This window comes from Tursiops truncatus, chromosome 9, assembly GCF_011762595.2.
Source record: "Tursiops truncatus isolate mTurTru1 chromosome 9, mTurTru1.mat.Y, whole genome shotgun sequence".
Taxonomy (NCBI): domain Eukaryota; kingdom Metazoa; phylum Chordata; class Mammalia; order Artiodactyla; family Delphinidae; genus Tursiops; species Tursiops truncatus.
Window position 1 is genome coordinate 61,983,912 of NC_047042.1, and position 26,161 is coordinate 62,010,072.

Genomic DNA, 26,161 nt, shown 5'->3' on the forward strand with positions numbered 1-26,161 from the left:
ACAACTCACTCATTACTGATACTGCTAATTTGTGTTTTCTCTCTTTTTTGTTCCTGATCTGTTGACTAGAGGTTTATCCATTTTATCTCGTTTTGAAAATCCAGCTTTTGGTTTCATTCATTTCCTCTTTTTATTTTTTGTTTTCTATTCCTTTTCATTTCTCTCATATTCCTTTCTTCTGCTTACTTTGGGTTTAATTTTCTTTTCTTGGTTAGTTGGTTAATGCTATAAAATTTTCTCTAACTATTGCTTTAGCTGCATCCTACAAATTATGGAATGTTGTGTTTTTAATTTTCATTCAGTATAAAACAGTTTTAAATTCCCCTTTTGATTTCTTTTTTGACCCTAGTGTTATTTAGAAGTATGGTATGTAGTTTCCAAATTCTTGGGGATTTTCCGTACAACTTTTGTTATTGATTTGGAATTCAGTTTCACTGTGGTAGGAAGACATACTTTGTATGCCTCAAATCCTTTTAAATTTATTGAAACTTATTTAATGGCCCCAAGATAGGACTGTTTTTATAAATGTTCCACATGCATTGGAAAATAATGTATTTTCTTCTGTTGTAGGGTGGGATCTTATGTAAATGTCAGTTAAGGCAAGTTTTCTGATAATGTTTTTAATCTTCTATGTCCTTACTGATTTTCTGTCTACATGTGTCAATTATTGAGAGTAGTTTGTTGAAGTCTTCAACTATAATTTGTCTATTTCTTTTCTTTTTTTGCAGATCTGAAGTTTTTGCTTCATACATTTTAAAGCTCCGTTTTAGGCACATGAAAGTTTAGGTGTATAATGTTCTCTTGATTATTATGAAATAGTCTCGGTCTTTCTTAATATTCTTTGCTCTAAAATCTACTTTTATGATATTAATATAGCTATTCCAACTTTCTTTTGCCTAGTGTTACAGTGATATATATGTATATTTCCTTTTTTTACTTTTAAGATGTTTACATCTTTATATTTAAAGTAGGTTTCTTATAGGTAGCATACAGTTGAGTCTTGGCTTTTTTAATGCAATACAATATTATCTGTCTTTTAATTGGGGTGTTTAGACCTTTTTTTTGTTATAAATTTATTTACTTATTTTTGGCTGCGTTGGGTCTTCATTGCTCTGCACGGGCTTTCTCTAGTTGTGGCAAGCGGGGGCTACTCTTCATTGCAGTGTGCGAGCTTCTCATTGTGGTGGCGTCTCTTGTTGTGGAGCATGGGCTCTAGGCACACGGGCTTCAGTAGCTGTGGCACGTGGACTCAGTAGTTGTGGCTCTCAGGCTCTAGAGCACAGGCTCGGTAGTTGTGGCTCATGGGCTTAGTTGCTCCGTGGCATGTGCGATCTTCCCAGACCAGGGCTCGAACCCGTGTCCCCTGCATTGGCAGGCGGACTCTTAACCACTGTGCCACCAGGGAAGTCCCTAGACCATTTATTTTTAATGTGATTATTGATATGGTTGGCTTTAAATCTACCATCTTGCTCTTTGTTTTCTATTTGCCTCATCGGGTTTTTTTTTTCTGCATTCTTTTTTTTTTTTTTAAAGAATTTTTTGATGTGGACCATTTTAAAAGTCTTTATTGAATTTGTTACAATATTGCTTCTGTTTTTTTTTATGTTTTGGTTTATTGGTCATGAGGCTTGTGGGATCTTAGCTCCCCGACCAGGGATCAAACCCGCACCCCCTTCATTGGAATGCAAAGTCTTTTTTTTTTTTTTTAACATCTTTATTGGAGTATAATTGCTTTACAATGGTGTGTTAGTTTCTGCTTTATAACAAATGAATGAGTTATACATATACATATGTCCCCATATTTCTTCCCTCTTTCATCTCCCTCCCTCCCACCCTCCCTGTCCCACCCCTCTAGGTGGTCACAAAGCACTGAGCTGATCTCCCTGTGCTATGCGGCTGCTTCCCACTAGCTATCTGTTTTACGTTTGGTAGTGTATATATGTCCAGTCCACTCTCTCACTTTATCCCAGCATACCCTTCCCCCTCCCCATATCCTCCAATCCATTCTCTAGTAGGTCTGCATCTTTATTCCCGTCTTGCCCCTAGGAAGGCGAAGTCAACCACTGGACCGCCAGGGAAGTCCCCTCCTGCATTCTTTTGAATTGAGTATGTTTTATGATTCCATTTTATCTCCTTTGTTGTCTTACTCACTATACCACCTAGTGTTAATTTAGTTGCTTCTTTGAAGATTATGGCAGTGTTTCTCAACCTTTCTTTTATTATTTTCTCCACAAGACTATTTAGAATCTTTTTCTTAATCAGCCCCTCTGCACAGTTTTAGTACCACAGATAATCCTGTATATCTGTTCATATTCTATATGAATATCTGTTTTTATAGATAAAATGAGTAAGATTTTTCTGAACCCTATAAATTTTTTTTAACATCTTTATTGGAGTGTAATTGCTTTACAATGGATGAACCCTATAAATTGATTTTTGCCCCTTTGGAAGCAATATTTCCCTGTCAAAAATGCACAGATGCATAATACTGTATACATCTTTAACTTATCACAGTCTATCTTTAGGTGATAGTATAATGCCTCAAACATACTATAAGACTCGTACAATAGTATACTTCCATTTCTCCCCTCCCAGCCTTTGTGCTATTGTTGTTTTATATCTACATATATTATAAACCTTGTAATACATTGTTATGAATTTTGCTTTAAACAGTGATTATCTTTTTTAGAATTTTTTTTATATTGGAGTATAGTTGATTAACAATGTTCTGTTAGTTTCAGGTGTACAGCAGAGTAATTCAGTTATACATGTACAGTGATTCTCCTTTTAAGAGATATTAATTATTAAGACAATGATCTTATATATTTACTCATGGAGTTACCTTTTCCACTGCTCTTCATTCCTTTGTGTAGAACCAGGTTCCATCTGGTATCATTTTCCTTTTTCTTGAAGTACTTTGTTAACATTTCTTTTACTGGAGAAATACTAGTGATGAATTTTTTCAGCTTTTGTAGGTCTGAAAATGTATTTTTTCACCATTTTCTTGAAAGTTATTTTCACTAGGTAAAGATTGTAGGTTGACAATGTTTTTCTTTCAATATTGTAAAGATATTACTCCCTTGTTTTCTGGCATTGCATTGAGACATAAGCTGTACCTCTACATGTAATATGTCTTTTCTCTCTGGCTGTTTTTAAGATTTTTTCCTTTAAGAAATTCATCTTTGTTGTACCTTGGTATAGTTTTTTTGGTTTTGTTGTATTTTTATTTTGCTTGTGCTTGGTGTTTGTTAAGATATATATTTTAACATCTTTATTGGAGTATAATTGCTTTACAATGGTGTGCCAGCTTCTGCTTTATAACAAAGTGAATCAGCTATACATATACATATATCACCATGTCTCCTGCCTCTTGTGTCTCCCTCCCACCCTCCCTATCCCACCCCTGTAGGTGGTCACAAAGCACCGAGCTTATCTCTCTGTGCTATGCAACAGCTTCCCACTAGCTATCTATTTGGTAGTATATATAAGTCCATCCCACTCTCTCACTTCGTTCCAGCTTACCCTTCCTCCTCCCTGTGTCCTGAAGTCCATTCTCTACATCTGCTTCTTTATTCCTTTCCTGCCCATAGGTTCTTCAGAACCTTTTTTTTTTGATTCCATATATGTGTGTTAGCATATGATATTAGTTTTTCTCTTTCTGACTTACTTAATCCTGTATGACAGACTCTACGTCCATCCACCTCACTACAAATAACTCAATTTCATTTCTTTTTATGGCTGAGTAATATTCCATTGTATATATGTGCCACATCTTCTTTATCCATTCATCTGTTGCTGGACACTTAGGTTGCTTCCATGTCCTAGCTATTGTAAATAGAGCTGCAGTGAACATTGTGGTACATGACTCTTTTTGAATTATGGTTTTCTCAGGGTATATGCCCAGGAGTGGGATTGCTGGGTGGTATAGTAGTTCTATTTTTAGTTTTTTAAGGAACCTTCATACTGTTCTCCATAGTGGGTGTATCAATTTACATTCCCAACAACAGTGCAAGATGGTTCCCTTTTCTCTACACCCTCTCCAGCATTTATTGTTTGTAGACTTTTTGGTGATGGCCATTCTGACTGGTGTGAGGTGATACCTGTTTGTAGATTTGATTTGCATTGCTCCAATGATTAGTGATGTTGAGCAATCTTTCATGTGTTTGTTGGCAATCTGTATATCGTCCATGGAGAAATGTCTATTTATGTCTTCTGCCCATTTTTGGATTGGGTTGTTTATTTTTTTGATATTGAGCTCCATGAGCTGCTTGTAAATTTTGGAGATTAATCCTTTGTCAGTTGCTTCATTTGCAAATATTTTCTCCCAATCTGAGGGTTGTCTTTTCATCCTGTTTATGGTTTCCTTTGCTGTGGGAAAGCTTTTAACTTTCATTAGGTCCCATTTGTGTATTTTTGTTTTTATTTCCATTTCTCTAGGAGGTGGGTCAAAAAGGATCTTGCTGTGATTGATGTCATAGAGTGTTCTACCTATGTTTTCCTCTAATGGTTTTATAGTGTCTGGCCTTACATTTGGGTCTTTAATCCATTTTGAGTTTATTTTTGTGTATGGTGTTTGGGAGTGTTCTAATTTCATTCTTTTAAATGTAGCCGTCCAGTTTTCCCAGCACCACTTATTGACGAGGCTATCTTTTCTCCATTGTATATTCTTGCCTCCTTTATCAAAAATAAGGTGACTATATGTGCGTGGGTTTATCTCTGGGCTTTCTATTCTGTCCATTGATCTGTATTTCTGTTTTTGTACAGTACCATACTGTCTTGATTACTGTAGCTTTGTAGTATAGTCTGAAGTCAGGGAGCCTGATTCCTCCAGCTCCGTTTTTCTTTCTTAAGATTGCTTTGATTATTTGGGTTCTTTTGTGTTTCCATACAAATTGTGACATTTTTTGTTCTAGTTCTGTGAGTAATGGCATTGGTATTTTGATAGGGATTGCATTGAATCTGTAGATTCCTTTGGGTAGTGTAGTCATTTTCTCAATGTTGATTCTTCCAATCCAAGAACATGGTTTATCTCTCCATCTGTTTGTATCATCTTTAATTTCTTTCATCAGTGTCTTAGAGTTTTCTGCATACAGGTCTTTTGTCTCCTTGGGTAGGTTTATTCCTAGGTATTTTATTCTTTATGTTGCAATGGTAAATGGGAGTGCTTCCTTCATTTCTCTTTCAGATTTTTCATCATTAATGTATAGGAATGCAAGAGATTTCTGTGCATTAATTTTGTATTCTGCTACTTTACCAGATTCATTGATTAGCTCTAGTAGTTTTCTTTAGGATTCTCTATGTATAGTATCATGTCATCTGCAAACAATGACAGTTTTACTTCTTCTTTTCCGATTTGGATTCCTTTTATTTCTTTTTCCTTTCTAATTGCTGGGCTAAAACTTCCAAAAGTGTGTTTAATAATAATGATGAGAGTGGGCAACCCTGTCTTGTTCCTGATCTTAGTGGAAATGGGTTCAGTTTTCACCATTGAGAATGATGTTGGCTGTGGGTTTGTCATATATGGACTTTATTATGTTGAGGTAAGTTCCCTCTGTGCCTGCTCTCTGGAGGGTTTTTATGATAAATGGGTGTTGAATTTTGTCAAAAGCTTTTTCTGCATCTATAGAGATGATCATACAGTTTTTTTTTCTCCAGTTTGTTTGTATGGTGTATCACATAGATTGATTTGTGTATATTGAAGAATCCTTGCATTCCTGGGATAAACCCCAATTCATCATAGTGTATGATGCTTTTAATGTGCTGTTGGATTCTGTTTGCTAGTATTTTGTTGAGAATTTTTGCATCTATGTTCATCAGTGTATTGGCCTGTAATTTTCTTTCTTTGTGACATCTTTTTCTGGTTTTGGTATCAGGGTGATGGTTTCGTAGAATGAGTTTGGGAGTGATTTTCCCTCTGCTATGTTTTGGAAGAGTTTGAGACGGATAGGTGTTAGCTTTTCTCTAAATGTTTGATAGAATTCGTCTGTGAGGCCATCTGGTTCTGGGCTTTTGTTTGTTGGAATATTTTTAATCACAGTTTCAATTTCAGTGCTTGTGATTGGTCTGTTTATATTTTCTATTTCTTCCTAGTTCAGTCTTGGGAGGTTCTGCTTTTCTAAGAATTTGTCTGTTTCTTCCAGGTTGTCCATTTCATTGGCATAGAGTTGCTTGTAGTAATCTCTCATGATCCTTTGTATTTCTGCAGTGTCAGCTGTTACTTCTCCTTTTTCATTTTTAATTCTATTGATTTGAGTCTTCTCCCTTATTTTCTTGGTGAGTCTGGCTAATGGCTTATCAATTTTGTTTATCTTCTCAAAGAGCCAGCTTTTAGTTTTATTGACCTTTGCTATCATTTCCTTCATTTCTTTTTCATTTATTTCTGATCTGTTCTTTATGATTTCTTTCCTTCTGCTAACTTTGCTGTTTTTTTTTTTTGTTTCTCTAATTGCTTTAGGTGTAAGGTTAGGTTGTTGATTTGAGATGATTCTTGTTTCTTGGGGTAGGATTGTATTGCTATAAACTTCCCTCTGAGAACTGCTTTTGTTGCATCCCATAGATTTTGGGTCATCGTGTTTTCATTGTCATTTGCTTCTAGGTATTTTTTGATTTCCTGTTTAATTTCTTCAGTGATCACTTCATTATTAAGTAGTGTATTGTTTAGCCACCACGTGTTTGTATTTTTTATAGATTTTTTTCCTGTAATTGATATCTAGTCTCATAGTGTTGTGGTCAGAAAAGATATTTGATATGATTTGAATTTTCTTAAATTTACCAAGGCTTGATTTGTGACCCAAGATATGATCTATCTGAAGAATATTCCATTTGCACTTGAGAAGAAAGTGTATTCTGTTGTTTTTGGATGGAATGTGCTGTAAATATCAATGACGCCCATCATATTTAATGTATTATTTAAAGGTTGTGTTTCCTTATTTATTTTCATTTTGGGTGATCTGTCCATTTGTGAAAGTGGGGTGTTAAAGTCCCCTACTATGATTGTGTTACTGTCAATTTCCCCTTTTATGGCTGTTAGCTTTTGCCTTATGTGTTGAGGTGCTCCTATGTTGGGTGCATAAATATTTACAATTGTTATGTCTTCTTCTTGGATTATCCCTTGATCATTAGGTAGTGCCCTTCTTTGTCTCTTGTAATAGTCTTTATTTTAAAGTCTCTTTTGTCTGATATGAGTATTGCTTCTCCAGCGCTCTTTTGATTTCCATTTGCATGGAATATCTTTTTCCATCCCCTCACTTTCAGTCTGTATGTGTCCTTAGGTCTGAAGAGGGTCTCTTGTAGACAGCATATATATGGGTCTTGTTTTTGTATCCATTCAGCCAATCTGTGTCTTTTGATTGGAGTATTTAATCCATTTACATTTAAGGTAATTATCAATAAGTATTTTCCTATTACCATTTTCTTAATTGTTTTGGATTAGTTATTATAGGTCTTTTCCTTCTCTTGTGCTTCTTGCCTAGAGAAGTTCCTTTAGCGTTTTGTTGTAAAGCTGGTTTGGTGGTGCTGAATTCTCTTAGCTTTTGCTTCTGAGGCTGCTGGGAGAGATTTCCCTTTCTCTTCTTTGTTCGTACAGCTCCTGGGGTTCTGCTTTGGATTTGGCCCTGCCTCTGTGTGTTGGTCACCTGAGGGGGTCTGTTCTTCCCTCAGACAGGACGGGGTTGAAGTAGCAGCTGATTCGGGGGCTCTGGCTCACTCAGGCCGGGGGTAGGGAAGGATACGGAATGCTCGGTGAGCCTGTGGTGGCAGAGGCTGGCATGACGTTGCACCAGCCTGAGGCACACCATGTGTTCTCCCGGGGAAGTTGTCCCTGAATCATGGGAGCCTGGCAGTGGTGGGCTGCACAGGCTCCCAGGAGGGGAGGTGTAGATAATGACCTGCGCTTGTACACAGGCTTCTTGGTGGCTGCATTAGCACTCTTAGTGTTTCATGCCGGTCTCTGGGGTCCACACTGATAGCTGCGGCTTCTGCCCCATCACCGGAGCTCATTTAGGTGGTGCTATGAATCCCCTCTCCTCGCATACCCTGAAACAGTGGTCTCTTGCATTTTAGGCAGGTGCATACTTTTTCCTGGACTCCCTCCTGGCTAGGTGTGGTGCACTATCCCCCTTCAGGCTATGTTCACACAGCCAACCCCAGTCCTCTCCCTGGGATCTGACCTCCGAAGAAGCCGGAGCCTCAGCTCCCAGCCCCCACCCGTCCCGGCCAGCAGGTGAGCACACAAGCCTCTTGGGCTGGTGAGTGCTGGTGGGCACTGATCCTCTGTTGGGAATCTCTCTGCTTTGCCCTCTGTACTCCTGTTGCATTCTCCTCCCTGGCTCCGAAGCTTCCCCCTGCCACCCCCGGTCTCCATCAGTGAAGGGGCTACCTAGTGTGTGGAAACGTTTCCTCCTTCACAGCTCCCTCCCAGAGGTGCAGGTCCCATCCCTATTCTTTTGTCTCTGTTTTTTCTTTTTCCCTACCCAGGTACGTGGGGAGTTCCTTGCCTTTTGGGAGGTCTGAGGTCTTCTGCCAGCATTCAGTAGGTGTTCTGTAGGAGTTGTTCCACATGTAGGTGTATTTCTGATGTATTTGTGGGGAGGAAGGTGATCTCCGCGTCTTACTGCTCTGCCATCTTGAAGGTCTCCCTCTGTTAAGATATTTTGATCTATGGGTTATAATTTTTATCCAATTTGGAAATATTTTGGCTATTATTTTTTCAAATATTTTTTTCTGTCTCCACTCCTTTATTCATCTTTATTTTAAGGACTCCAATTACATGTATATTTCTCTCTTGGGGTTGTCTCAGAGCTCAATGATGCTGTTTTTGTTTTTTCAATCTTTTTTCTCTTTGTGCTTTTTTGGGGGGTAGTTTCTACTGCTATACATTCAAGTTATTTCTTTTTTCAGTGTGTAATGTGTTCATAATCCCACCCAGTGTATTTTTTTTTATCTCAGACATTGTAGTTGTCATCTCTCAAGGTTTGATTTGGGTCTCTCTCTTTTTAAAAAAGTTTTTCCATGTCTTTATTTAATATAGCTCCTTTGAATATTTATAATAATATAATAATTGTTTTAATGCCTTTGTCTACTAATTCTATTGTCTGTGTCATTTCTGAGTTAGTTTTGATTGATTTTTCTCCTTGTTAATGGGTTGTAATTTCCCTTCTCTTTCTGTGTCCTGTAATTTTTGACTGAAGGACAGAATTCCTGAATTTTATCGAATTGTGTGTTGAGTATTTTAATTTTCCTCTAAATATTCTTGAGGTTTTTTTTTTTTTCTGGGACACATTTTAGTTACTTGAAAAAGTTTGATCCTTTTTAGTGTTGTTTTGAAGCTTTGTTAGGTGGAATGGGAGCAACATTTATTCTAGTGTGAACTTTACCTGCTACTGAAACCAAACTCTTCCATGTGTTCTACCTGATACCTAGTGAATTTTGATGGTCTATATTATGGCCAGTGAGAACAAGGATTATCTCTGGCCCTGTCTGGGCTTGTGGATTATTTCCTGTAATCTTTTTGACTGTTTTTTTTTTTTTTCCTCCCCAACCTCAGGTAGTTTCCTCATAGGCATGCATCCATTAGTATTCTACTGAGTACTCAAATGGGACTCTGCAGATCTCTGGAGTTCTTTCTCTGTTGCTCTATATGCTCTCTGCCTTGAGAACGTTTGCCACTTTGGCCTTCCCAGATTCCCAACTCTATCTCTTGAACTCGACGAGAATGCTGGGTTGCACCTGGGCTCCCCTCCCCTGTTTTGTGGCTTGGAAATTTCTCTAGGTGGTTAGCTGGTGCAAACATAGGGCTCACTTTGTTTCTTTTTTGTCAGAGATCCCTGTTGTTCATTTGCTAATTTCCAATGTCTTAAAAAATGGTTCATGTATTTTATTCCATGTTTTAGTTTTTTGAGATGGGAGGGTAAATTTGGCCCCAGTTTTTCCATCTGGGTACAGAGTGAAAGTCTCCAGTGTTATAATTTTTATTTGTTTTTTTTTTTTTTTTGAGTCAGCAGTCAAATATATTTCACTTGTAATTTTTTGATATGAATTTTTTTGATATCTCCTCTTCTGTAGGCTTTCTCCTTCATGTCTCTTTTTTTTTTTTTTTTTTTTTTTTTTTTTTTTTGTGGTACGCAGTCCTCTCACTGTTGTGGCCTCTCCTGCTGTGGAGCACAGGCTCCAGACGCGCAGGCCCGGCGCCCACGGCTCACGGGCCCAGCCGCTCCACGGCATGTGGGATCCTCCCGGACCAGAGCACAAACCCACGTCCCCTGCATTGGCAGACAGACTCTCAACCACTGTGCCACCAGGGAAGCCCCCATGTCTCTTTTTAATTTGCAGTTTATTTGTTAAAGAGTACAAATTATTTTTCCTGTGAGTTTCCCATACTCTGAATTTTGCTGATTACATCCCTGTGATTTTGTTTAATATTTTCTGTGTCTTGTTCCCTATAAATTGATAGTTGCATCTAGTGCTAATAGAGTTAGGATTGATTATTTTGGCCATACTACTGCAAGAATAGTGGTATATACTTTCAGCAGTGGGTACATTATATCTGTTTGTCTCCTTTTTTGTGATTGTAACAGCTATTGATAGTCAATGCTAAGATCCATTAATTCATTGGAAGTTGAAAAATGGTGGTATTCTATTCTTTCAAGCTTTCTACAATTTTTAGCTGGAATATTTCCACACAGAGAATGTTTCCCTTATTTACCACTGTTTATGTGGTACAATTTGGTAGGATCATCAGGATAAACGCTTGGTTCTTTGTCTTTATTATTGATTTTTAAAATAATGAGTTGATTCTTTAGAATCCTTCAATAGTGAGCATTTGGTTTTTTTGTTTTATTTTTAGTGTCAATATGAACCCATGCCTTTAAATATATTTGATGTATTTTACTTCATCGAAGTTATTATTATTTTGATACTCAAGTATTTTCATCTCTGGCCAGTGGTAGTCTCTTTAAGTTGGCTCTTACGTCCTTTTCATACAAGTCTGCTGGTCACTGATAGTTTCCTTGCTTTCTGGTGTGACAGGCATTCTAAGTTCATCTTGTACATTCCCTGCCTCAGACCTAGAATGAACTAGTAGAAGAAAGAAAATTAAGTGATTTCAGCATGTTCTTCTGAGGCAGTAATTTTAGCATTTGGAAGCAACTGTGGAGATCAGTTAATATATTATAGTCCACACACGGACCTTAAACATGACTAGTGACATAAAAAATACTCATTGTCAACTAAGCTTCCTATTTTAAACATTAAGTGTTTTGCCTTGTGATTATGTAAGGTGATTTTTTATTTTCTTTGTAGGCTTTGCCAATCAGTCAGAAGATGATCAGGTGAATGTAATGGGTTTTCGCTTCTTAGGAGGTTCCCGAGTTACTCTTCTTGCTTCCAAAACCTCTCGTAAGTAACGCCATGGTATTATTGCTTTTGAAAAGTTCTATTAAGAACAGTGCATCACAGATCATCGCCACATCAAAGATTTCTGCAAGGGTGATGTTAGATATTGAAAACTAAGAGCCATTATATTAGTTATGAAGATAGACTCCTGTTTTATTAGTGATACTTAACTTTGGTTTTGGGGATGAGGAGAGTTTGATAGAGGAATTTAAAGAACTGAAAAATGTTTTTGAGATAGGTATATGGTGAACTAGGTTTTAGGAGTTACTAGAAACTGGAGTTAATTTTTTGGGGGTATGTGTATATTCTTATATCCTCCTTTTGGACACTTGCAAAGATGAAAGTGAAAGTGAATAACTTTTGCTGAGATTAATCTCAGTAGAATGAAAAGTAGTAATTGTATAGTCAAGTTTGAATTTCATACTTAAATATGCTTTATTGATTTGTTTGCTTCATATGAGAATAATGGTTGAAACTACTCAATGTAAAACTGACTTCTGATGTATGTAGATAATGAAGCTACTAAACTCACTGAGTTTTATATACCTTCTTGGAAATAAATTAAAATATTAAGAAAGGAAGTGTTCAACAAATTTTAGGTACACTAAGGGTATTAGGGGAAATGAATGTGTGTGTATGTATATATATATATAAGTCTGAGTACACTCCAGTTTTTAAAATCTCTGCCATTTGTACAGCGGGTTTCATTTTCTATCAATACTTTATGGATTTGCAGTTTTAGTTGGTTATTTCTTTTATAATTAGAAAATATAGTAAAATAAGGATACGTTCTTTTTGAAAAATGAAGATGTTAACAGGGGGAACATATATACATCCTTATTTTAGAAACTATAATGAAGTTTCTGTGGTTAAAATCATAACAGCTTCTGGAATGTGTAGGTTGGTGGCTAGTGAAATAGATTTGGAAACAACTAAAAATTAAAGAATAAGATACACAAATTAAAGACATTTCTGAGAAGAATGAGAGAATTTTGTCCTTTTCGTGGTCTTTGTAATTGGTCATGATTGTAGTCTTCTTTACATTGGCACCATTTTGCTTTGATTAATTTTAATCTTCAGTTGGTTGATGGAATCATTTTTGTACATTTCTCTTTGTTAAAATGTTCTCTTTAGTTATACTAAAAAATTGTTGCCAACATTTCTTTGGAAAATTATACACATCTGTTTGATGTCAGTTGATGATGCTGTATGATGAATCTGCAATTGAGACCATTTAAAAAAGGCAAACATTTATTTGTGCAAATGAGGGTATTTATGTCCTAATGCATTATATTTATTCTTTTTTAGATAAAGTAACTCTTAGAACATTGCTGTTGCCCATAGTTACTTTATCATTCTCTAAATTTCACCAAATATCCATGTATATAACTGATTTATTCACATTCATCTTAATATATGGTAATGAATGCCTTGACACAGCTACAGTGTGGGCAGACAGACTAAATAATGGAATTGGACAGAAACTATTACATAAAGAATCAAATGAACTGTGTAAACTGAAACATGAAGTGTAGCCATTACAATTCCCTGATGGTTATTTTGGCCTCAGTGATGTCCAGAATTCTACCTAGGGAATGTCCTTGGAGATGAAGGAGATAGATATGAAGAAAATACAATGGGATGGAGTCAAGATGGTAGAGTAGGAGGACGCGGAGTTTGTGTCCCCTCACAACTAGGGCACCTACCAGGCACTGGTGGGGGACCACGGACACCTAAGGAGATGGGAGGAACCCCTGAGCAACTAGGTAGGATGTGGGGGTGGGGAGGGAGCATAGGGAGAGGTGGGGGCAGTTTGGGACCAGTGCCCCTGAGGGGTACCTGAGGGAGGGGAGGTGCTCGTATGCCTGCAGTGGTCCACTCATGGTGAGAGGAGCAACGGGGATGGGGGAGAGACCCTTGGGGGATTGGAGTGAACACAGCCAGCATTTCCCCTGCCCACTTGGGCTCTGGGGAGTCTGCTGAGGTCCCAGGCCTGATCCTCTGCCCTCTGAGGCCCTCTCCAGCTGTGTGGGTCCTGAGGGCATGGGAGGGAGGGAGAGGGAGAAGGGAGAGGAAAAGTGAAGGCCAGACGGGATTGGTGGCCCTGGGTGGGGAGGTAGCTGGGGGAGGGGAGGGGTTCCCATGCTCGGGAGGGTCCCACTATAGTGAGGGGATCAGCGGGGAGCCTGCTGAGGTCCAGAGCCTGATCCTCTACACTCCGAGGCACCCTGAGCCTAAGCCCCGCCCCCACACCCCCACCCAGGGCCTAACCTCCGAACTCCTCACTCTGAGGCCCCCCTCCGGCCCTGCTGCCTTTTCCAGCCCTGCAGGTCCTAAGCCTAGGCCCCACCCCCATCTAAGCCCCGCCCCCACAGCCAAGACCTTTTCCAGCTTTTTTTTTTTTAGGTGTGGTTATGTTTTTTTTCTTTTTCATGTTTATTTATTTTGGCTGCACTGGGCCTTAGTTGTGGCACACTGGATCTTCGTTGCAACATGTTAAGTTGTGGCATGCATGTGGGATGTAGTTCTCCGACCAGGAATCGAACCCCGGCCCCCTGCATTGGGGGCGTGGAGTCTTAACCACTGGGCCACCAGCGAAGTCCCTATGGTTCTGTTTTACCTTGTTGTTGTTGTTGCATGTATATCTTTATTTTTTCTAAAAATTTTTTATTTTTCTAATTTTACTTTATTTTTTATTCTTTGTTATTGTACTGCTCCTTTTTTTTTTTTTGCTGCACCATGTGGCTTGCAGGATCTTGATTCCCAGGCTGGGTGGGGCAGGCCTGAGCTCCTGTGGTGAGAGAGCTCTGTCCAAACTGCTGGACTAACAGAGAACCTCAGATACCAGGGAATATTAATTGGAGTGAGGTCTCTCAGAAGTCCTCATCTCGGCACCAAGACCCGGCTCTACCCAACTGCCTGCAAACTCCAGTTCTGGATGCCTCAGGCCAAACGACCAGTAAGACGTGAACATAGCACCACCCATCCAAAAAAATGACATGACAAACAAATATGTTACAGACAAAGGAGCAACGTAAAAACCTACAAGACCAAATAAATGAAGAGGAAATAGGTAAACTACCTGAAAAAGAATTCAGAGTAATGATAGTAAAGATGATCCAAAATCTAGGAAATAGGTTGGAGGCACAGATTGAGAAAATACAAGAAATGTTTAACAAAGACCTAGAAAAACGAAAGAACAAAAAAACAATGATGAACAACACAATATCTGAAATGAAAAATACATTAGAAGGAATCAATAGCAGAATTACTGAGGCAGAAGAACAAATAAGTGAGCTGGATGATAGGATGGTGGAAATAACTGCTGAGGAGCAGAATAAAGAAAAAAGAATGAAAAAAATTGAGGACAGTCTCAGAGACCTCTGGGACAACATTAAACACACCAACATTCAAATTATAGGGGTTGCAGAAGAAGAAGAGAAAGAGTCTTAGAAAATATTTGAAGAGGTTATAATCGAAAACTTTCCTAACATGGGAAAGGAAATAGCCACGCAAGTCCAGGAAGTGCAGAGAGTCCCATACAGGATAAACCCTAGGAGAAACACACCCAGACATGTATTAATCAAACTAACAAAAATTAAATTCAAAGAAGAATATTAAAAGCAGCAAGGGAAGAGCAACAAATAACAAACAAGGGAATCCCCTTAAGGTTATCAGCTGATTTTTCAGTAGAAACTCTGCAGCCCAGAAGGGAGTGGCATGATGTATTTAAAGTGATGAAAGGGGAAAACCTACAACCAAGATTACTCTACCCAGCAAAGATCTCACTCAGATTCGATGGAGAAATCAAAAGCTTTACAGACAAGCAAAAGCTAAGAGAATTCAGCACCACCAATCCAGCTTTACAACAAATGCTAAAGGACCTTCTCTAGGTGGGAAACACAAAGAAGAAAAAGACCCACAAAAACAAACCCAAAACGATTAAGAAAATGGTAATTGGAACAGACATATCAATAATTACCTTGAATGTAAATGAATTAAATGCTCCAACCAAGACAGACTGGCTGAATGGATACAAAAACAAGACCCGTATATATGCTGTCTATAAGAGACCCACTTCAGACCTAGGGACACATACACACTGAAAGTGAGGGGATGGAAAAAGATATTCTATGCAGATGGAAAACACAGGAAAGCTGGAGTAACAATACTTATAGCAGATAAAATAGACTTTAAAATAAAGACTATTATAAGAGATAAGGAAGGACACTATATAATGATCAAGGGATCAATCCAAGGAGAAAACATAACAATTATAAATATTTATACACCCAACATAGGAGCACCTCAATACAAAAGGCAAATGCTAGTAGCCTTTAAAGGGAAAATTGACAATAACACAATAATAGTGGGGGCCTTTAACACCCCACTTACCCCAAAAGACAGATCATCCAGACAGAAAATAAATAAGGAAACACAAGCTTTAAATGACACAATAGACCAGATAGATTTAAATGATATTTATAGGACATTCCACCCGAAAGCGACAGAATACACTTTCTTCTCAAGTGCACACGGAACATTCTCCAGGATAGATCATATCTTGGGTCACAAATCAAGCCTTGGTAAATTCAAGAAAATTGAAATCGTATCAAGTATCTTTTCCAACCACAATACTATGAGACTAGATATCAATTACAGGAAAAAGTCTGTAAAAAATACAAGCAAATGGAGGCTAAACAATATGCTACTAAATAACCAGAGATCACTGAAGAAATCAAAGAGGAAATCAGAAAATACCTAGAAACAAATGACAGTGAAAACACGACAACCAAAAACCTATGGGTTGCAGCAACAGCAGTTCTAAAGGGAAGTTTATAGCAAAACAATCCTACCTCAAGAAACAAGAAACATCTCAAATAATCAACCTAACCTTACACCTAAAGCAATTAGAGAAAGAACAAAAATACCCCAAAGTTAGCAGAAGGAAAGAAATCATAAAGATCAGATCAGAAATAAATGAAAGAGAAATGAAGGAAATGATAGCAAAGATCAATAAAACTAAAAGTTAGTTCTTTGAGAAGATAAACAAAATGATAAGCCATTAGGCAGAATCATCAAGAAAATAAGGGTGAAGACTCAAATCAATAGAATTAGAAATGAAAAAGGAGAAGTATCAACTGACCCTGCAGAAATACAAAGGATCATGAGAGATTATTAAAAGCAACTATATGCAAATAAAATGGACAACCTGGAATAAATGGACGAATTCTTAGAAAAGCACAACCTTCTGAGACTGAAACAGGAAGAAATAGAAAATATAAACAGACCAATCACGAGCACTGAAATTGAGACTGTGATTAAAAATCTTCCAACAAAAGCCCAGGACCAGATGGCTTCACAGGCGAATTCTGTCAAACATTTAGAGAAGAGCTAACACCTATATCCTTCTCAAACTCTTCCAAAATATACCAGAGGGAGGAACACTCCCAAACTCATTCTACAAGGCCACCACCGTCACCCTGATACCAAAACCAGACAAAGATGTCACAAAAAAAGTAAACTACAGGCCAATATCACTGAATGAATGTAGATGCAAAAATCCTCAATAAAATACTAGCCAACAGAATCCAACAGCACATTAAAAGGATCATACACCATGATGAAGTGGGGTTTATCCCAGGAATGCAAGGATTCTTCAATATACGCGAATCAATCAATGTGATACACGATATTTACAAATTGAACGAAAAATACCATATGATCATCTCAATAGATGCAGAAAAAGCTTTCAACAAAATTCAACACCCATTTATGATAAAAACCCTCCAGAATATAGGCTTATTGGGAACTTACCTCAACATAATAAAGGCCATATATGACAAACCCACAGCCAAGATCGTTTTCAGTGGTGAAAAACTGTGTAACCATTTAGTCTAAGATCTGGAACAAGACAAGGTTGCCTACTCTCACCACTGTTATTCAACGTAGTTTTGAAAGTTTTAGCCACAGCAATCTGAGAAGAAAAGGAAATAAAAGGAATCCAAATCGGGAAGGACGACGTAAAGCTGTCTGTTTGCAGATGACATGATACCATACATACAGAATCCTAAGGATGCTACCAGAAAGTTACTAGAGCTAATCAATGAATTTGGTAAAGTAGCTGGATACAAAATTAATGCTCAGAAACCTCTTGCATTCCTATACACTAATGATGAAAAATCTGAAAGACAAATTAAGGAAACACTCCTATTTACCATTGCAAGAAAAAGAATAAAATACCCAGGAATAGGGCTTCCCTGGTGGCGCAGTGGTTGAGAGTCCGCCTGCCAATGCAGGGGATGCAGGTTTGTGCCCTGGTCCGGGAAGATCCCACATGCCGCAGAGCAGCTGGGCCCGTGAGCCATGGCCACTGAGCCTGCGTGTCCGGAGCCTGTGCTCTGCAATGGGAGAGGCCACAACAGTGAGAGGCCAGCATACCGCAAAAAAAAAACAAAACATAAAAAACCCTAGGAATAAACCTACCTCAGGAGACAAAAGTCCTGTATGCAGAAAAGTATAACACATTGATGAATGAAATTAAAGATGATACAAACAGATGGAGAGATATACCATGTTCTTGGATTGGAAGAATCAACATTGTGAAAATGACTCTACTACCTAAAGCAATCTACAGATTCAGTGCAATCCCTATCAAACAACCAATGGCATTTTTCACAGAACTAGAACAAAAAATGTCACAATTTGTATGGAAACACAAAAGACCCCAAAAAGCCAAAGCAATCTTGAGAAAGAAAAATGGAGCTGGAGGAATCAGGCTCCCTGACTTCAGATTATACACCAAGCCACAGTAATCAAGACAGTATGGTACTGGCATAAAAACAGAAATATAGATCAATGGAACAGGATAGAAAGCCCAGAGATAAACCCACACACATATGGTCACCTTATTTTTGATAAAGGAGGCAAGAATATACAATGGAGAAAAGACAGCCTTTTCAATAAGTGGTGCTGGGAAAACTGGACAGCGACATGTAAATGAATGAAGTTGGGGCTTCCCTGGTGGCGCAGTGGTTGAGAGTCCGCCTGCTGATGCAGGGGACACAGGTTAGTGCCCCAGTCCAGGAAGATCCCACATGCCACGGAGCGGCTGTGCCCGTGAGCCATGGCCACTGAGCCTGTGCTTCCGGAGGCTGCGCTCCATAACGGGAGAGGCCACAACAGTGAGAGGCCCACGTAATGCAAAAAAAAAAAAAAAAGGAAAAAAAGAATGAAGTTGGAACACTCCTTAACACCATACACCAAAAGAAACTCAAAATGGAGTAACGACGTAAATGTAAGGTCAGACACTATTAAACTCTTAGTAGAAATCATAGGCAGAACACTCTATGACATAAAACACAGCAAGATCCTTTTTGATCCACCTCCTAGAGACATGGAAATAAAAACAAAAGTAAACAAATGGGACCTAATGAAACTTAAAAGCTTTTGCACAGCAAAGGAAACCATAAACAAGACTAAAAGACAACCCTCAGGATGGGAGAAAATATTTGCAAATGAAGCAATTGACAAAGGATTAATCTGCAAAATTTACAAGCAGCTCAATGTCAGTAAAGCAGACAACCCAATCCAAAAGTGGGCAGAAGGCCTAAATAGACATTTCTCCAAAGAAGATATACAGATTGCCAACAAACACATGAAAGGATGCTAAACATCAGTAATCATTAGAGAAATGCAGATCAAAACTACAATGAGGTATCACCTCACACTGGTCAGAATGGCCATCATCAATAAATCTACAAACAATAAATGCTGGAGAGGGTGTGGAGAAAAGGGAGCCCTCTTGCAGTGTTGGTGGGAATGTAAATTGATACACCCACTATGGAGAACAGTATGGAGGTTCCTTAAAAAACTAAAAACAGAGCTACTATACGACCCAGCAACCCCACTACTCGGCATATACCCTAAGAAAACCATAATTCAAAAAGAGTCATGTACCACAATGTTCATTGCAGCTCTATTTACAATAGCCAGGACATGGAAGCAACCTAAGTGTCCATTGATACTTAGAAGATGTGGCACATATACGTGATGGAATATTACTCAGCCATAAAAAGAAACGAAATTGAGTTATTTGTAGTAAGGTGGGTGGACCTAGAGTCTGTCATACAGACTGAAATAAGTCAGAAAGAGAAAAACAAATACTGTACGCTAACACATATATATGGAATGTAAAAAAAAAAAAAAAACAGTTCTGAAGAAAGTAGGCGCAGGACAGGAAGACACAGATGTAGAGAATTGACTTGAGGACACAGGGAGGGGGAAGGGCAAGCTGGGAAGAAGTGAGAGAGTGCCATGGACCTATATGTACTGCCAAATGTAAAATAGATAGCTAGTCGGAAGCAGCCGCATAGCACAGGGAGATCAGGTAGGTGCTTTGTGACCACCTAGAGGGGTGGGATATGGAGGGTGGGAAGGAGACGGAAGAGGGAGGAGATATGGGGATTTATATATATGTATAGCTGATTCACTTTGTTATAAAGCAGAAACTAACACACATTTGTGAAGCAATTATACTCCAAAAAAGATGTTTAAAAAAAAAAAAAAAAAGACTGGAGTGAGGGGAAGACTGGGGAAGCTCCAAGGGGAATGATATGACAGCAGAGAATACCAGGGTGTTTGCCATGCACCATGGCAGGCATACTTAGTGTATTTTATTCCTTATATAATTGAAAAGAGTATGACTAGGGGAATGAGAGCAGATATATTCTTGAATTCTGGCTGAGGGTGACAAATTGAAGTTAAAAACCAATTTAAAGAGGTAATATATTTATAGAATTTGTCAACGTACCTTTGGGAATATAAATAAATATTTCACATGCACATATCGTATTACCTTAAGTTCCTTAAGCAAAAAGACTAAGGTAATTTTTGTACTCCCAACATTTCTTTCTTTATGAAATTGCACATAATAATTGTTCAATAAATGGTGAACTAAATAAAATAGGTAACTTTGATCTCAGAAAGTGTACAGTCTCTTTGTAGAGACTGAATATAATCATCTGGAAGGTTAAATAAGAGTACATGGTTGGGGCTTCCCTGGTGGCACAGTGGTTGAGAGTCCGCCTGCTGATGCAGGGGACGTGGGTTCGTGCCCCCGTCCTGGAAGATGCCGTGGAGCGGCTGTGCCCGTGAGCCATGGCCGCTGAGCCTGCAGGTCCGGAGCCTGTGCTCCGCAATGGGAGAGGCCCACATACCGCAAAAAAAAAAAGAGTACATGGTTGTATGTATTAAGTGCACAGTAAACTGTAGAATTCTTTATATAAATTCAGAGAAATGCATTGTTATCAGGTGGTTAAAATTGATAGATAATCTTTGGATTATTTAAAGTTTAGCTAAAGTTCCAATCCCTGCTCTGTTATTAATTGGCTAGATGACCTTGCAGATTATTTAAACTCTTCTGTTGCTATATTTATTCTTCTGTAAAATGGGGCTATTGTTATATAGCCAATAGCCTATTGGGCTGTTGAGGTTTAAACAAGAGAGTGAATGTGCAGTGCTTTAGATAGTGATTGGCACATATAAGGCTTCTATAGATGGTAGAGAAATAAAGGTTTCTTGGGGTAGGTGAGACTGAAGCCAGATCCTGAGGAATAGGTAGAGTTTAGACAATTGGGGAAGAAGGATATATATCATGAATTATAGGTCTGACATTTAAATTGCTTTGTGACCTTTGGCAAGTCTCTGAAATTCTCTGTGCCTGGTTTTCCTTCTTATAAAAAATGGGTTTTTGTAGTTATAGTGCTTGATGTATGCATAGCTGGTGCTCTTATCATACTTGCTCTTATCATAGATGTGGTTATTGTCACTGATGTCATCATCATTGTCATCATCGTTGTCATCATAATCATCAGGGTAGGAGATAGACAAGACTGGCTGTCTTGGACCTGATGTGTCAGGGAATGGAGGGAATGGAAGGAACCAAGATTTATAATTGGGGAAGGGTCTTATTGCAAAATCTCTCTTCAAATGAAAGAACTATTAGAAAAATAGAAAACTTTGATTATGATTACAGGGATTTAAGCTGCCTACTGTGTCCAGGATGTGGGCTTTCTATAGAATAAATTTTATTTCACATCAATTTTTTGAAACAAACTAATGATACCAGGTTGTACTTTTGCAATGGCTGTTTTCTTACCTTTTTTTGTTATGTTTGTTTGTTTTTTACCTTTTGAGTAAAGCTCTTTTGAGAAGGATCCAAATTTTGTGTTTTTACCATACTGAAACCTATTATAAGATACATAGTTAAAATGACTATGCAGCTTGCTGTTGTGACCACATACCTTTGGAATGAGCTTTGAAGATGTTAAGTTGTTGATGCAGAAAATCACGATAAGGCAGTAGAATTATTTTTATTAAGCCAGTAGAAATTATATCTATATTCCAAAAAAGAAATCTTTGTCCTTTTGGTATTCATGTCAGAGTTAGTGATAATTCATATAGTTTCAGCTACTAGTTATGTGTTAATAAGCCTTTTCCTTAATTATTTTTTCTCTTTAGAACGATATCGCATCCAGAGTGAACAATTTGAGGATCTTTGGCTCATAACAAATGAGCTTATTATCCGCCTTCAGGAATATTTTGAAAAACAGGGAATCAAAGATTTCGCATGTTCTTTTTCTGGATCTATGCCCCTTCAAGAATATTTCGAGTTGATTGATCATCATTTTGAGGTGTGTATGATCATAACCCGTATCATCTGTAATTTTTCAATATATGAAAGAAAGATGCTACAGAGGTAAGGATTCTAGTATACATGCTATTAGGCAGTGTACATCAAGTTGTTATTCTTATGTGGATGGTGGGGTTGTGAATCTGTTCCTGCCCTCTTGCCCAGTTTGTGATCAATTGCAGACTTTTACAGAGTGGCTGCCTGGAGCTGTGGTCTGGCCTCAGAGCAGAGCTGGTTTAATTCTCCCACATGGGGATTTAACCTTTGACCCCAATAACCCAGTGTTAAAACTATTTGAGTTTATTGGCAGCCAATTGGCTAACTAATTCTAGCAGGCCATAAATGAGGTGTGATTATAAAGTAAAGTGATTTTTCCTTTTCATTTTTAACAAGCACACCAGAACTTCTGCATCTGAATGAGGGTTAATCACGTAAAATATTCTCCAGTATCTGGCACAATGGGTGCTTAGTAAATGCTGAATGATTAAATGTCTAAATTAATGAGATCTGACAGTGACTTTGCTGCCTGGATATATTTGCATTTCTTCTTTGGAAGTACCTTCAGAGCCTGTGTTAGATTCTCTTGAGTATCTTGAGGGTGTCAAATCTTCATCCTTTGAAGATTGATTTGATATTTGGAAATAGGAGTCATGTTTTGTGAAAAAAATTGGACAATGAAAGTCATTGTTTTAAGTCCCATGTGTTAAAAAAAAAATTCACCAGGCTCTTCTTATTTCCCTATAAGTAGACTCTGTAGGGAATTACAAAGAGGAATTTCAAAAAAATTTTGCACTTTGTTTAAGGAAACATTGGTTCCCTAGAGTGGCTACTTTTTAAGGAATCAATAGGTTTTTGCATTTCAATTTGTAAACTATGGTGTGTGTTGTGTGTGTGTGTGTGTGTGTGTGTGTGCACATGCTTGCGTGTGTGTGTGTGTGTGTGTGTGTTAGAGAGAGAGGATGAGAGAGAGAAAGAGGGAGTGAGAGAGAATACGTCATGTAAATTGTCAGTCACATGAGCATTCTACTTAATGTTCAGTCCTTTGAACATTCTAAGAGCATTGACTTTAACCTACAAATAAAGACTTCTTTGAATACAGTGTGAACATAAAGGGAAAATTTCAGTGCATACCATCCCATTGCAGATAACACGGCATTATCAAATTGAATTTATTTGGGTCTTCCCTCATCTAAGCTGATAATATTGTATAGGACAGTATACTTTGACCAAATTGTGGCACCAAAATCAATAGTTTGGGAAATATGTTTAGGTACTCTAAGTATTGAGAACCTTTATAATTCTCTAGGATATATCTTAAGAAATTCCTGCTTCACTGTGCAAAACTGGGGTCCAGTGACGTATGGAAGAGAGTCCACAGAAAGACTATACTAATTACCTATTTGTAATATTTAAAATAAAAAAAATATTAGATTCTAATTGACTATGTTTGACATACAGTCCGCCTCCCTCCTCCCCGCCTTATTTGCTAGCTAGTAAATCCCTGGAGTTTCTACATCAGGGACATTCCCTTTCTGGGGAGGGACTTAGGGAATGTGGTGACCTATTAGGCACTTTTGTTACACAGTTAAAAAGGGCATGCTATACTTCCTTTGCTCTCTGGCGCCGCTCTACTTTTTTTTTTTTTTTTTTTGCGGTACCCGGGCCTCTCACTGTTGTGGCCTCTCCCGTTGCAGAGCACAGGCTCCAGCGGCCGTGACTCACGGGACCAGCCGCTCCGCGGCATGTGGGATCTTCCCGGACCCAGGCACGAACCCGCATCCCCTGCATCGGCAGGCGGACTCTCAACCACTGCGCCACCAGGGAAGCCCTACTTTTGTTTTTTTTAATATGACTTTAAACTTTGAATCAAGGTGGCTTTTGGAATCTATGTGTCCCTTAGTGTAAGCTCCCTGAAAACAGGAATTTTTGTCTGTTTTATTCATTGTTGTAATTCCTGGAGTCTAGAACACTGCGTGGCACTAAGATCAATAAATATATGTTAAATGTTGAAATTCTGACATGTGAAAACATTTCAATCACTGCTCTTCTGTTACACGTTCAAAGGAATGATAACCTGGCTGATGTCTCAGTTTTGAGAATATTTAAAAAAATTTTTGTTTCATGAATTGAGGAAATAAAGTATTATAGCAGGAAATCATATAATTAAAAGGGTGAATTATTGATAACTCTAATATTCTTTTTTAAAAATTTAGTTGTTATGTCACTTAACTTTTGGTAATGAAAGTTTTTTTTTTTTCCTTCAAGAGAATATACTTTGATTTAGTTAGCTACTTAATGCTTCTGAAACTGGGGTTAAAAGAAGTTAATAAAATTCCAAGTTTTTTTTCCAATCATGTGTCTGTTCTCCATACATGCACTGAAAAGGTAAGGAAGTTTGGTTTGATATCAGAAATGTAAACTATAATATGTTTGATTTCTGAACATTTTGAATATGATATTTACTTCAGAACTAGTTATGACTGTTTTGTTAAGTTGAATTAGCAATTCACATGATCTGGGTTCATGGAGTATTCCCTATGACTTTGACTAGCTTTCTTTATTTTAATTGTATTAAATTCAAAAGTTATGAGAGGAGTTATACTGAAAAGAGTTGTTTCTGATTCTCATCCCCCCACTATTCAGTCTCCTCTTCGGAGGCAATTTTTGGTGTACAGTTTCTTGTTACCTTTCTAGAACTATTCTATGCAGTCACAACTATGTTACTATATAGATTAAAAAAAATACATGAATGATATTCTGTATTTCAGTTTTGCTTTGTTTCATTCAATGCATCTTTGGCTAGCATTGCTTATCAGTACCTGGTGGTCCTGCAAAGTCCTCTTTATTTATTCAACCTGTTCCTCTATTGATGAGTATTTTGATTATTAACACTATCTTACTATAATAGCAACAGAAAAAATCCTATAATGAATATCCTTGTGTGTACATTACTTTTTGCAAGCTCACCCCTAGGATAAATTCCTGGAAGTGGGATTGCCAGGTCAAACGCTGTATGTTTGAGAGCTATTTGTATTAACTTTTCTGTGAATTTTGCCCACTTTTCTATTGGATTGTTGCTCTTCTTCTTACTCATTTGTTTGGGTTGTGGTCCTTTTTCATCAATTTGTAGATGCTTTCTAGATATTATAGGCATGGTTTTTTGTCTCTGTGGTTATTGCTATTATTTTTTACAGTTTGCTGTTTGTCTTATCACTTTACTTATAATGTTTTTCTCTACCTTTTTCCTTAACCACGTAGAATTAAAAAAATGTTTTTTAGCTAGTAATTTATCAGGGGTGTGTGTGTGTATGTGTGGCTTTTGACTTATAAAGATCTGTCTCATGGTAAGATTATTTTTAAAAATATGATTTTCTAATGCTTTGTTGTGTTTAAACTTTTGATTCCTCTGCAATTGACTTTGTTGTAAAGACTGGGGGAAAAATCCTTGTTCCTTTTTTCCCTTATGTATTTAATCAGTTATCACAAACATTTATTGAATGATCTATCTTTACCCCAATGACAACTGGGCCATTTTTACTAAATTTCTATTTGACCTATTTCACTGTATCATCTATGTATTCATGTATCAAATATCACAGTTTTAATTCTCTAAACTCTGTAACACACTTAAATTTCTTCTTTACTCTTTTCAAACTTTTATTGGCATTGCCAGTATCCTTACTTTAGACACATTTTGTTGTGCACATTTAACCTGAATTAAAGAAATTCTTCATTGTAGTTGCGGATAAATGGTGAAAAATTAGAAGAACTCTTATCTGAAAGAGCTGTACAATTTCGGGCCATTCAACGCCGGCTATTAACAAGGTTCAAAGATAAAACACCTGCTCCTCTCCAACACCTGGACACCTTGCTAGATGGAACTTACAAGCAGGTTAGTATAATAACAGTGATAGTTTTATACTACTGGATATAATTTTTTCCCTCACCCTAGAGTCATGTACCAGACTATCAAGATAAGGTATTTCTTTCCTATGTATTATGGAGCAGGAAATAGCACACAAGCTTTAGAGTCAGAATTTAAAGTCAAGCTCTGCCACTTTCTAATTATGTGACCTT

The 26,161-nt window shown here is 37.8% G+C and overlaps 1 protein-coding gene across 7 annotated transcripts in view; it reads left to right on the forward strand.

Moving 5' to 3' along the window:
- BBS9 (Bardet-Biedl syndrome 9) overlaps positions 1–26,161 on the forward strand; it is a 439,924-nt gene that overhangs the window by 204,020 nt on the left and 209,743 nt on the right. For 5 of the 7 annotated variants that reach the window (XM_073809807.1, XM_073809809.1, XM_073809811.1 and 2 more), the window contains 4 exons: positions 11,299–11,394; positions 21,913–22,085; positions 24,350–24,469; positions 25,824–25,976. In XM_073809807.1, coding sequence (XP_073665908.1) covers positions 11,299–11,394; positions 21,913–22,085; positions 24,350–24,469; positions 25,824–25,976 — 542 coding nt within the window. The remainder of the gene's footprint in view (positions 1–11,298; positions 11,395–21,912; positions 22,086–24,349; positions 24,470–25,823; positions 25,977–26,161) is intronic. The other 2 variants (XM_073809810.1, XM_073809813.1) reach the window with 2 other exon arrangements.